The sequence below is a fragment of the Mustela nigripes genome, chromosome 4 (assembly GCF_022355385.1).
Source record: "Mustela nigripes isolate SB6536 chromosome 4, MUSNIG.SB6536, whole genome shotgun sequence".
NCBI classification, from domain to species: Eukaryota; Metazoa; Chordata; class Mammalia; order Carnivora; family Mustelidae; genus Mustela; species Mustela nigripes.
In genome coordinates, this window is record NC_081560.1 from 17,311,956 (window position 1) to 17,325,473 (window position 13,518).

General features: G+C 40.3%; 1 protein-coding gene across 1 annotated transcript in view; it reads right to left on the bottom strand.

The window, feature by feature from the left end:
- NUP205 (nucleoporin 205) overlaps positions 1-10,340 on the bottom strand; it is an 82,435-nt gene extending 72,095 nt beyond the window's left edge. The window contains exons 1-3 of the mRNA XM_059396344.1: positions 10,281-10,340; positions 2,977-3,119; positions 822-993 (exon numbers count right to left, since the gene is read on the bottom strand). Coding sequence (XP_059252327.1) covers positions 822-993; positions 2,977-3,119; positions 10,281-10,308 — 343 coding nt within the window. The 5' untranslated portion in view covers positions 10,309-10,340. The remainder of the gene's footprint in view (positions 1-821; positions 994-2,976; positions 3,120-10,280) is intronic.
- Positions 10,341-13,518: the final 3,178 nt, after the last annotated feature.

Here is a 13,518-nt window from a genome sequence, read left to right on the forward strand (position 1 = left end):
GCTTGAGATTCTCTCCCTCTGCCCCTCCCCCCACTGACATGCACACACACTCCCTCTTTACATGTAACTACTCTGCTTAAAGTCCCTGTCAGATAAAAAAATAAAATCTTAAAAAAAAAAAAAAAAAAAAAAGACTGAATATAATCAGATTCCTGCTCTCTTCCTTAACTTCCTTCGCTCTCCCCTGTCTTTATGAGGCTCCTTCATCTTTTTACCCACGGTCTCTTTATTCTTTAGTGTGCCTTTGGTGTGACCTCAAGCACCTGCTGTTTGCTCTGCCTGGGTCACCTTCCCCAACAACTCTGGTACCTTGTCATCATTCAGGTCTCAGGTTAAGTGTCCCAGAGAAGACTTCTCTAAGTATCCTATTTAGAGATGCCCCCCCAGAAGCTCCCATATCTCTATATCACCACCTTTTTAAATTTTCTTCCTAGCGCACAGTATTACTAAAATTATCTTATTTCTAACCTATTCATTATCTGAATCACCTTCTCAAAAAGAACTCCAAAAAAGCAGTGAACTTACTTTCTTACTCATTACAGGACAAAAATTCTTTGTGCCATAAAATTTGTGAGATGCAGTCAACAATACTTTGCTAATAAATTACCATGGAAAAGCCTATTTTAAAACAGTTAAATTACCTTTAACAATTCCAATCATTAAAGCCCTCCCATTAGTCAAAGATAAACAGGAGACATTTTGAATATGGTTTTTCAACTAAACTACTTTGGAATCTAAATGATACAACACTTGAAACCCTGAGTGGATGATTTTATAATTTTGTACTACCTTACGACAGATTCAGTTAAATGTCAACCTACCGGCAAGGAGAAGCTCAACAGCTGCCAATTCTCCAATATCAAAAAGGTCACTAAGGATAAAGGCCTCTTTAATGAGCTGTTCAGGAAGAAGTCGGGTTCCCTGTTGACCCTGGATGGCGACTCCCTCTGTACTGGCCTTCTGAACCTTTTCGTGCTGTTGGACATTTTTTGGCTACAATGGTAAAAATAAATAAAATCATGGAATGAAAATCGTATACTGGAGACAAGGTCTTAAATTATTACCTAAAGAAGGTAATTCGTGACAGGTAACATGATGGAAGAAGTACTGCTTATCAGACAATCTACCATTAGACCTTTAAGACGTGACACTTCCTATTACCTTCAACACTTATGCTGTTACTATCTTCTTAAAAACTGCTTCTGCTAAACTCTGAAATACAAAATTTTGAGAAAGCAAACCAAATAATACACTATTTTTCAAATTTGTAAAGAACATTTCTGATTATGTATTTCATAAATAAAAACAATATGGTCTTCAAGTGAGAAATAACAAATAGATACATGAATTGTTGAATCAATTAGGAAGGCTAAGGATAGTTTATTAATATATTACATAAAATGTAATCTTAGTCCCAAAGGTCTTACTAGGTTCAAATAATTAACAAATGACATATGGTATAGAATTACTTGATGGATCATAAAATTTTAGAAATGTACATCTTATAAAAGGCCATATCAGTCATTTAATCCAACTCCTCTACTAACAGATGGAAAAGCGGGCACCTGGGTGATGCAGTCGGTTAAGCGTCCAACTCCTTAGTTTTGGCTCAGGCTGCAATCTCAGGATCATGAGATCAAGCCCTATACTGTGCTCCAGCCTCCGTGTACCCTCAGTGCGGAGTCTACCTCAGATTCTCTCTCCCCTCCTTCTGCCCCTCCTGCTCATGCTCACTCGCGCGCGTTCTCGCTCTCTCTCTCTCTCTCTCCTTAAAAAATGAAATAAATCTTTGAAAGAAAAAAAAAAAAAACAGATGGAAAAGCTGATGCCAAGATAAGTCAGGTGACATCTGGTATCTGGTGCACATACAGCTCTAGTAGTAGAGCCAAGACTAGAACTCAGCTCACATGGACCCCGGCTAGAGCTCCTTCTACTAAAGACATCAAGAAAGGGGGGAAAAAAAAAGCTAAAAAGCAAAAGGCCATTTCTGGTAAGACAAACAGTTCTTAGATTGTCTTGTTAGTCTATAAAAGAAAATTATCAAACAGTAAGAAAAAGAATTTCCAAATATAAATTCCCTCCACTGAAGTACTCCATTCCTGGTTGAAAAGGATTTCAAGGGATGCCTGGGTGGCTCAGTTGGTTGGGCGACTGCCTTTGGCTCAGGTCATGATTCCGGAGTCCTGGGATCAAGTCCCGCATCGGGCTCCCAGCTCCATGGGGAGTCTGCTTCTCCCTCTGACCTTCTCCTCACTCATGCTCTCTCTCTCACAAATAAATAAATAAAATCTTTAAAAAAAAAAAAAGAAAAAGGGACGCCTGGGTGGCTCAGTTGGTTGGACGACTGCTTTCGGCTCAGGTCATGATCCTGGAGTCCCGGGATCGAGTCCCACATCAGGCTCTCAGCTCCATGGGGAGTCTGCTTCACTCTCTGACCTTCTCCTCACTCATGCTCTCTCTCACTGTCTCTCTCTCAAATAAATAAATAAATAAATCTTTAAAAAAAAGAAAAAAAAGAAAAAAGAAAAAAAGAAAAGAAAAGGATTTCAAGATGCAGTGATTAATGACACGCGAGAATTAATTAGTTCCCCTAATACAACTTACATAACATTATGAAGAGTTAAAATGTTGAAAGTGTACCTGGAAACAAACAAAATAATCAATCTTACTGAGCTTAGGTATATTAACTATAGGTCAGAAATTCCAAGGAGGCTCATATTTCTGGAATATACTAAACCTTCTAAATTGCATTCAAATATTGCTAAGCTATCTCCCCGCTAGAGATAAGTACAGTATAACATCTGTGGAGAACAAAAAGAAGAGAACAGCTGCTTCTAGGAAAAATTACATTCATAGAGAAAACTTGAGCCAAGGACTATACAAGTTATGTATTTCATTCACATGCATTAAGAATTTACTTCCTTGTCACATTTTTAAAAAAAGCATATCCAAGAAGTAAAAAAGAAAATTTCCTACTGGGTTTCTGAACAGTGAGATGAAGTCAGGTTTGTGTTTCTTCAAAATCATGTCAAGAAGGTGGACGGCTTCAGGTTGTCTTCTCCAAAGAGCATTTCCCACTGTTTGCCAAATGTCTTTGTAAGGACCCCAGAGACTGGCAGCTTCAGGAAAAAATAAATGAAACAAGCATCAAATAAAACATACATGTGGAAAATAGCAAAGTTACTGTCCATACATTTCAATTTGGTCACCATACCTACTTTAAAATATAGAGTTATACATACAAATCAAACATGAATATAAAAGCATACATATCAGCCTTCTCAAGCGACAATAAAAACATCATTCTACTTAACTTAATATAACATAAAGTAAATCCTGACTTTAAACTGGAGTATCTGCTATGGTTTTGCCACTTTATCAGCTGTGTGACAGGGAGCAAGGAAACAATCTCTTTGAACTTCAGTTTCTGTACATAAATAATACAGCTATTACCTACATCATAGGGTTGAACAGATTAAATGATATAAACTAGATGAAACACACAACACAGTGCCTGGCATACTGTAGGCACTCAATAAATACAGTGTTTTCTAGCCTCCCTATCATCCAAATAAAAGCAGGAGTAGAGGCAAAAAAGATTAGATTTTGTAAAACTCAGCAGCTGAAAAAAAGCACTTTATTTTGGTAGGAATACTAGCTATTAAAAATCAACATAGAGGGGCACTTGGGCGGCTCAGTGGGGTAAAGCCTCTGCCTTCAGCTCAGGTCATGATCCCAGGGTCCTGGGATCGAGCCCCCATCGGGCTCTCTGCTTAGCAGGGAGCCTGCTTCTTCCTCTCTCTCTGCCTGCCTCTCTGCCTCCTTGTGATTTCTGTCAAATAAATAAACAAAATTTAAAAAAAAATCAACATAGAAATATGAAACACTTCTATAAATTTATATAAAAAGGATCACATTTTTATTTGTAAAGATAATAATAGGAAGCAATACTGAGCTTCTGCTAGGTGCTACCGAGCATGGTTCTAAGTTTGTCACACATATTATTTTATTTCAGAACACTGTGAGGACAGCACTACGTTTTCCTCCACTTTATAGATACAGAAATTGAGGCAGAGAGGTCAAGAAACTCACCCAAGGCCACACTGGATAGGTGGGTCATGAACCCAGGCAGTTTATCATCAAAACGTGCCTTAACTGCTGAATTATACTGTCTCTATACATAACACTTGGAAAATGAAAAGATTTGGGATAATACAGGTATTTCTGAAACATCCAGTAAGCGAAGAAATTAAAATCACAACATCTAGACATACCTAGGTGAATTCAACTAAACTCAGCCAAATTCACTTATCTAAGCCCTTAAATAATAAAATATTACAGAGAAAAAGAGAAACAATTTGATCTTTAAAAACTCACAATTAAGTTTTACAGACAAAGCATACTTAAGTGAAAAATATCAATAACAATACAAAAAGTGAATATGGTTGTTGCCACAAAAGATCAAAAGATCAAAATGATGGTCAAAAGTTTTTAAGGGATGGCTACACTTGTGCAGCCATTTGGGGAAAATCTGGGTGACAAAGAGTAGCCAAGGGAAAGTAGGAGCTAAGGCTCAAAGACAGATGTGAAAGTGTAAAAGAGAATTCACAGAGCCATAGTGACATTACAGACTGGTGACTTTCAAACTATTTCCACTATAACCCATGGTAAGAAATATTCTATATCTCAATCCAGTACACACTTATAGGCAAAACGAAAAATTGTACATAAAATACTAATATTCACTCACTGTATCAGTGCATTCCAAATTTTTTATCCTGTTCACTATTTTATTCACTATATAAAATCACTATATTTGGGGTGCCTGGGTGGCTCAGTGGGTTAAAGCCTCTGCCTTCAGCTCAGGTCATGATCCTGGGGTCCTGGGATGGAGACCCACGTCAGGCTCTCTGCTTGGCAGGGAGCCTGCTTCCCTTCCTCTCTCTCTACTTGCCTCTCTGCCTACTTGTGATCTCTGTCAAATAAATAAATTTTTTAAAAAATCTAAAATCACTATATTTATTTTAGACCCACTATTTGAATAACACTCCCTGAAGACCCAAGTTTCTGTTTGCAAACAATCAAATATGGTACCTATATGTGTTTATAAAGACTCTGAAAGGGAAACTAGTCAAAACCAATCAGTCACTCCAAAAACGTGGAACTTATCTATAGCCTAAACTATTAAGGGTCGTCTGTAAACATGCTTAACTGCTGTCTGAGAAAAACACAAATCCAAATAAACCTACCAGGGCAGGTAGGGCAGACTCTGCTGAGCACAGAGTCTACTTGAGATTCTCTCTCTCCCTCTCCCTGGCCCTCCCCCCAACTGCCCCCACCTCACGTGCACACACACTCTCTCTCTCAAAAAAAAAAAAGAAAGAAAGAAAGAGAAAAGAAAAGAATAAATTAAAAAACCGACCAGGGCAGTAAGATGGCATAATAATGTAACCTAATTAAATATGTTAAATGTTCATTGTCCTATGAACAGTGTTATCAGAAAAAGGCAATGCGTTGGGGAAAATTTTTTTTCAGGGGGAATGTGCTGGGAGAGGACAGACTAGTCAAACCAGATCATTCATTCACTCAACAAGTATTTACTGGGGGCTTTCCATGTGCCAGGGACTATCAACCAAGCAAGACAAACAGGATCCCAGTCCTCATGGAACTTTGAGATTGACACAGAGAAAGACGTTAAACATAGAATTCAGAAAACAATTACCAGTATAATAAAAGATGATGAAGTACAGAGTGCTAGGAGAATGTTTAAAAGGGAGAACCTAGCCAAACCTAATCTGAAGATCAGGGCAGGAAGCCATAGGTCATTGGTTCGGGGACCTGGGGGATGAGAATCAGCAGGTCCAGACTTCATATCAACAGCAATCTACTCCCTGCTTTGCTTCCATTTTTGCCAATCTTCTGATTAAAAAAATATACCTTGTCATATAAATTTCTAGAGTAAAAAATGTGCTAACGAACCAACAAGAGTACCAGTGCAGATACACTTCCCATTAAAGATCAATAAATTGAAATACTACTTTACATATCTGTCTTTTCTGAATCTTATTAAAGAAAATCAATTGCTAGGATCCAGCACTCTGGATACACTAAGAGTTCAGGCCTAACAAAATGAGAACCTAACCCCTGGATCCTACTGACAGCCAGTGACGTACTAACTAGTTGGATGGTAACCAATTAACTTCCCTAGAGGTCATTTTCTTGGCCCTCTCTAATGGCAAAAATAGAGCAGGTTTGAGTCCAAGAGGCAATTTTTCCTATTAGTAAATAGGAAAGTTCCAAGCAGTAGATGAAAAAATGAAATGGGTACTATAGGGCAATGGTGTGGTTTCTGGACTAAATAGAATCACAGAAGTGTCAGGAACCAAGGATGACTGGTAAGTAAGCTGCTAATAAGGTGACAGAACCTAAAGTAGGATGAGGGCAATAAAAGCACAAGAAAAGGCCTGTTAGTAGAAAAGAGCCAGAACTAGCAACTGATTGGCACAGGGTACAAAACAAAGTATCAAGGAGAGTCTGGATGGCTTAGCTCGTAAAGCATGTGACTCCTGATCTCAGGGTTGTCAGTTCGAGCCAGATACTGGGTGTAGAGATTATTTAAAAATAAAATCTTAAAAAAGAAAGAAAGAAAGAAAGAAAGGCATCAAAAACAACTTCTAGGGGCGCCTGGGTGGCTCAGTGGGTTAAAGCCTCTGCCTTCGGCTCGGGTCATGATCCCAGGGTCCTGGGATCGAGCCCCACATCAGGCTGTCTGCTCTGCAGGGAGCCTGCTTCCTCTTCTCTCTCTCTCTGCCTGCCTCTCTGCCTACTTGTGATCTCTGTCTGTCAAATAAATAAATAAAATCTTTAAAAAAAAAAAACAACTTCTAGGCAAATTTGAAACTTGTCTTATCTCAGGTATTTAAAAATTCTGAGCTGATAAAAGTAAATTCTCTTTTTTAACAGTAACAATATATTGAGACACCTGGGTGGCTCGGTTGGTTATTCATTTGTCTGACTCTTGATTTCAGCTCAGGTCATGATCTCAGAGTGGAGGGACTGAGCCCAGAGTGGAGAGACTGACCCCAGAGTGCAGCTCCGCACTCACCAGGGAGTCTGCTTGGGACTGCCTTTCTCCTTCTCTCTCTGCCCCTTCCCACCCACCTCCCTCCAACCAGGGCACACACAGGGCACACAGGCGCACGCTCTCTCTCTCTCTCTCTAATAAAATTAAATAAATATTTAAAAATAAATAAAGAAATCATTAAAATAATAAAGTAACAATATACAACAGAACCTCTGAAGAACCAATAAATTTCTTTGTATTAAACATACTTAGCATTATAAGCTGAGTTACAGAGAAAAATTCTAACCTCCCCCCTTTTATGAAACCAAGAGGCATCCAGTAACTGGTCAAAAACTACCAAAAACCCCATGCATCCTGGCATCCTTAGTCTATCATTAACATCAACACATCACAGAAGGTAATTGCAACAGAGAGTTTTCATTGGCTTGTCTTTGGCTGGCTAATTTTCATAAACACCTTTCTGTGATTACAAATGTAAAGATGCTATAAATTCTTCCAAATTACTAAATATGTATTGATGTATTTTTAACATAAGTGATTAGTTCATTTGAGAAATAAATCTTTAATGTTTAGGAATACCTCCAACAAATCACATTCATTCACTCATTTACCGTATACTAGTTACTGGTAAGCTGTAATCATACAGCCAGACGTGAGGGTAATATCTAGTTTGACAAGTGCTATGAAGAAGAGATACTCAGGGCAAGAGATTACAGAATCAGGGAATATGATCAACTCAAGGAGGTCAGAAAAGGGAAGGATTCCTTGAGGAAGTGCTCATTAGTTGAAATCTGAAGGATCAAGAATAGAGTTAAATGAAGGGAGGAAGAAAGAACATACATCTAGGAAGAGAGGACAGCATGTGGGTTCCCAAAGTAAGAGGGAAGAACACTGCCCATTTCTCTCTTTCCTCAGGCAACGAACATTCTTTGTTTCTATGAGTTTGACTACTTTAGGTATCAAAATAAGTGGAATGGGGCGCCTGGATGGCTCAGTGGGTTAAGGCTCTGCCTTCAGCTCAGGACATGATCTCAGAGTCCTGGGTTGGAGCCCCACATCGACTCTCTGCTCAGCAGGGAGCCTGCTTCCCCCTCTCTCTCTGCCTATTTGTGATCTCTCTCTGTGTGTCAAATAAATAAATAAAATATTTTTAAAAAAATTTTTTTAAGTGAGTGGAATCATTCAGTATTTATCTTTTTGTGACTGGCTTACTTCACTTAACACAATGTCCTCAAGATTTATCTAAGTTGTAGTATATGACAGGATTTCCCTTTTAAGGCCAAATAATATCCCACTGTATGTATATACTACATTTTGCTTAGCCACTCATCCATCCTTGCACATTCAGGCTGCTACCCTAGGATGTTTAACTAAATACAAATATATTCTCCTGACTCAGATGCAAAAAATGTTTCCTTTCTGTGTTATCAATTAAACACTCCTGGCACAAGGCCTTATTATACAATGTATACTCCTTGCAGTTGTTGGTAACTCGCTTTTCTCTGTCCTTTGGTGATTTATGTTTAATGATAGTACCTTGGAATGTGCACTAAAGAACAGTATATAGTGACACATATAAGATCGAAGTCTTGTTTTTAAGATTACATCTGGGGGGGGCACCTGGGTGGCTCAGTGGGTTAAAGCCTCTGCTTTCGGCTCAGGTCATGATCCCAGAGTCCTGGGATCGAGCCCCACATCAGGCTCTCTGCTCAGTGGGGAGCCTGCTTCCTCCTCTCTCTCTCTGCCTGCCTCTCAGCCTACTTGTGATCTCTGTCTGTCAAATAAATAAATAAAATCTTTAAAAAAAAAAAAAAAAAAGATTACATCTGGGTATGAGAAAGGACAGAAATATTTAGAACCTAACTTCATGACCAGCATTCATATATATGAAAACTCGATGTAATAAAATGCACTTAAGTAGTTTAAGCACCTAAGACTGGTTTACAGTCATTAGGTGTATAACCCTGGGGATGTTACTTAACTACCTTAAGCTTTTACTTCCCCATCTGTAGACTGGGGTACTTAAACAACAGCTACTCCATCGGTGTACAAAGGGGATTAAATGAGATGATGCAAACAGGACACTTAGTCCAATGCCTGGGACATAGCAGATGCTCAATAACATAATCCTTCATTGTCATAAAATAATTTATTACAGTGTTTCTGAAATGGCTTGATTTGCAAAATTCAGATTTAGACAACTTTACAAGAATATCGGTCCTGTGCAAAGTAGAACCAGCACTTTCACCCCTCCAGAAAAAGATCACATGGGGTGGGGGGGGTATGGGTTGGAGCGCCCCTTAAATATTACTCTTGAGTGAGATTCTCTACCAGCATTTACCACTCAGACATGCTCTTATAATTGAATCTAAGAAGCTAACTGCACCTCATTCTGAGCAGGAAATTATCCGTTTTCAAGACCATTCTACCTTGTGCAAGACTTTTGGCATCCTTGCCCCGCCCATTAGGCTCCAGGAATTGTGACAATCAAAATGCACCTACTCTTTCAAAAGCTTCTGGGAACGGTACTGCCCAAAGATGAGCATCAGCAAAAGAGAACCCACCCCAAATCCTCCAGTGTCCTTCTACTACCTTCTTGGTTCTACCTTGCTACCTCTCCATAGGCAAAGAGGGACGCGCCACAAAGGCAGAGGTCAGACTCCTCTGCTAAGGCAGTGGCACCCCCTCCCCAGCCACCTTCCAGGTTGCAGGCTTCATAATCAAAGACCCTCGCTTCCTACAAGACCGCCCAACATCCATTCATAAGGGGCTGCGCTGGCTACTCTGATGTGGGAGCTTTCGGCCCGCGCTCGTGGCTAAAAATCGTCTCGGGTCCTCTGGCCTCACTGCCAGAGACTTGTCTATCTTGGCGAAATCCGAGCCAAAGACACACAATGGGGTGGGGAGTTGAAGGGACCAAGCTCAGCCCCGGGCTGCAAGAGACTGCACGCGGGGTTCCAGGGGACCAAGCCTCGGTGCCTGCACACTAAACCCCCACTCGAGGGCTGGAGCCGCAGCGCGGACGCGCGCCATTCAAACTGGGGAGGGGTGGGACTCTAGGCCCAGAGCTAGGGAAAAGCAAGCACAATACTCAAGTGAAGGCCTGATTGCGAGGAACCTCAGAGTCCGGGTCTTTCCCTAAAGAACCAACCGTCGCCCTGCCCGACTGATTCCTTTCTGCCCCCGACGCCCTTACCCGAATTTACCGCCAACAGCGTCGCCATCTTGGAGGCGCACTAACGGAGCCCTCCGGCCGCACGAAAGCCCCAGAAAAGGGCGAGGCTGCCCGAAATCACGCCTGAACAGGAAGGTATCACCCTGTCTCGGAATGGCAGTCTCGACGGACTCGAGCGGACAACAACTTGGAAATCTGCTGTAGGTCGCAGACGTAAATTTTGGCCGCGATCTTTTTATTCAAATTAGGCGAGGGCAACCAGCTCGGAAATACGAGGTCCTCGATATGACGTTGGTCGTGCGGTGCACACTGGGCCTTGTAGTTTCTTTTTAATGATGCTTGAAGTTTAAGTGTAACAATAAGAAAACGAGACTAACTCTTGAAATTAAGACTATTGATTATGATATTTTAAAAGCCGTAATTCTAGGTCATTATCTCCATGTCAAATCAAAACTTCCTTGCGTTTCTTTCTTTGAGGAGTGGAGTGTAAGGTGTATAAATCTCAAAAACCATTTATTTATCAGTTATAAACTAAGTTTTTGTTACATTCCAATATACCAAGTGTATTGTGTCAACATAGTTGCATAGACTGAAACAAATCACAGTGAAACAAATCATAACTTTTTATTGTGACATTTTCAAACGTATGCAAAAGTAAAATAATGAATGCTCAGCTTCAATCACATGGCCTCCACCCCTAACAGGGGACATTATTTTGAAGAAATTTCCAGACATATCCTCTCATAAATACCAAATATTTTTCCTACCTAAACACCCCAAAGAGCTGGATTTTTTTTTTTTTTTTTTTTAAGATTTTTCATTTATTAGGCTCCTGGTTGGCTCAGAGGGTTGAGCCTCTGGCTTTGGCTCAGGTCATGATCTCAGAGTCCTGGAATCAAGCCCCGCATGGGGCTGTCTGCTCCGCAGGGAGCCTGCTTCCCCCTCTCTCTCTGCTTCCCTCTCTGCCTACTTGTGATCTCTGTCCTAAATAAATAAAACCTTTTAAAAAAAGATTTTTCATTGAAAGAGAGAGAGAAAGCAGGAGCAGGGGAGAGGAGCAGAGGGAGAAAGGGAAGCAGACTCTGGCTGAGCAGCGAACTGACGTGGGACTTGATTCCAAGACCTGGAGATCATGAGCAGAGCTAAAGGCTCATGCTGAACTGATTGAGCCACCTAGGGCCCCCAGATAGCTGGGCCTTTTCTTTTAGTTACTAAATTTTAGTTTACTAATTTTCAAACTAAAATATAAAGATTACCATTTACTATCTATGCCAGACTTTGATTACAAATCTGACATTATTGAACAATGTAATAATTATTATGTTATCTCATTTAATCCCCAAAACAACTCTATTAGCAAAATGATGTTAATTATAATTATTTATCTCAGAAACGTTACCTGTGCCTTACAATCTCAATTTATCAATTCCAACATTCCACTGAGGCTGGGAGGAGATAAGAGTTTATATTTCTACTTCATTGTTGGAAATCAGAATTAAATAATTTAGACACAATCAGAGCAGGCATGTTCATTCTTTTGAACAAATAGTATTGAGTGACACAATGTACATTCAGTGGAACACAAAAGTCACTGGCGATTTTTTTTTTGAAAGTCATTGCTATACAGACACAAATGCCAGACTACCATGAAAGTGGTTTTAAGGAGTGAAGGGGAAGAGAAAATGAAAAGGCAAAATGATATTTCCTGAAGTTTAGCATGAAAGGGAGAAAAATATTCAGCAGAAACTTGGCAGAGGGGGCATTTAAAGATTTTCTTTCTGAGAACAATTCTTACAAGCCCTCCTTCCCTCCACCCCCGCAGGCCCACACACTTCCCTTTCAACAGATCACTTTGCTTTCTGTGAAGGACCACTTCAACTTCCTGCCACTCCCCCTTACCCACCATCACATTTACAAGGATTCTTTCACAGGTTCCTCAATCCATAGCAATTGAGATATTGCCATCATAACTCCCCTAAAACTTTCAGTATGGTCACTAATGACAAATGGTCAACCCCATTGGCACTTTTCTGAATTTCTTTTTTTTTTTAATTTTTATTTATTTGACAGAGATAGTAAGAAGAGCAACAGAAGCAGGGGGAGTGGGAGAGGGAGAAGGAAGCTTCCTGCTGAGCAGGGAGCATGATGCAGGGCTCGATTCCAGGACCCCAGGATCATGACCTGAACCGAAGGCAGATGCTTAATGATGCACCCCACTTTTCTGAATTTCTTAGAAATTATTTCCCCCTTGGCATGTGACACACCATCCCTGTTAGTTTTCTAGTTCTGAAGTTTCCTGTATGGACTTCTCTTCCTCCTCTTGCCCATTAAATGTAGGTCTTTCCTTTGGGTGTCTATTTCCTCATTCTACATGCTTTCTCTAGGAAATCTTACTGCTTCGTACTACCCCCCTGTTTGCTGATGAATTCTGTGTTTAAACTCTAGTCTAGGGGCGCCTGGGTGGCTCAGTGGGTTAAGCCGCTGCCTTCAGCTCAGGTCATGATCTCAGGGTCCTGGGATCGAGTCCCGCATCGGGTTCCTGCTCAGCCGGGAACCTGCTTCCCTCTCTCTCTGCCTGCCTTTCCGTCTACTTGTGATTTCTCTCTGTCAAATAAATAAATAAAATCTTCTAATAAATAAATAAATAAATAAATAAATAAATCTCTAGTCTAGTCTTCCTCCTGCGCTTCAGGTTTGCATATCCACATATCTATTGATTGTCACACATTGTCATCTCAGAATCACTTAACCAATTAAATCCAAACTTAAATTAGCATTTTCCTCCTAAAATTCTGTGACCTGTATCCACTCAGTTGCCAAAGTCAGAAATCTGGGATTTCTGCTTCCTTCAATGGCCAAATCTTACTCATTCTATCTCATAGATGTTTCTGGAACCCTTTTTCTTTGTTCTGTGCCCTATGCCCTTGTTTTCTTCAGGTCAAACTTCTTTTAACTTGTATTTTGCAATAACCTCTCACAGGTTTTCCTGATTTCCATTTTATCCTCCTCTCACTGACTCCAAAGTGATTTTTTTTTCTTTTTTCTTTTTTTTTAAGATTTATTTATTTGAGAGAGAGCAAAAGAGCACGGGTGTTGGGGGAGAAGCAGAGGGAGAGACTCTCAAGCAGACTCCCCATGCAGGGTCCCATCCCATGAAATCAGGAACAGAGCCAAAATCACAAAAGTAGGAGGCTTACCAGACTGAGTCACCTAGGCACTCCCTTACCCCCACCAAAGTGATTTTTAAATACACAAATCA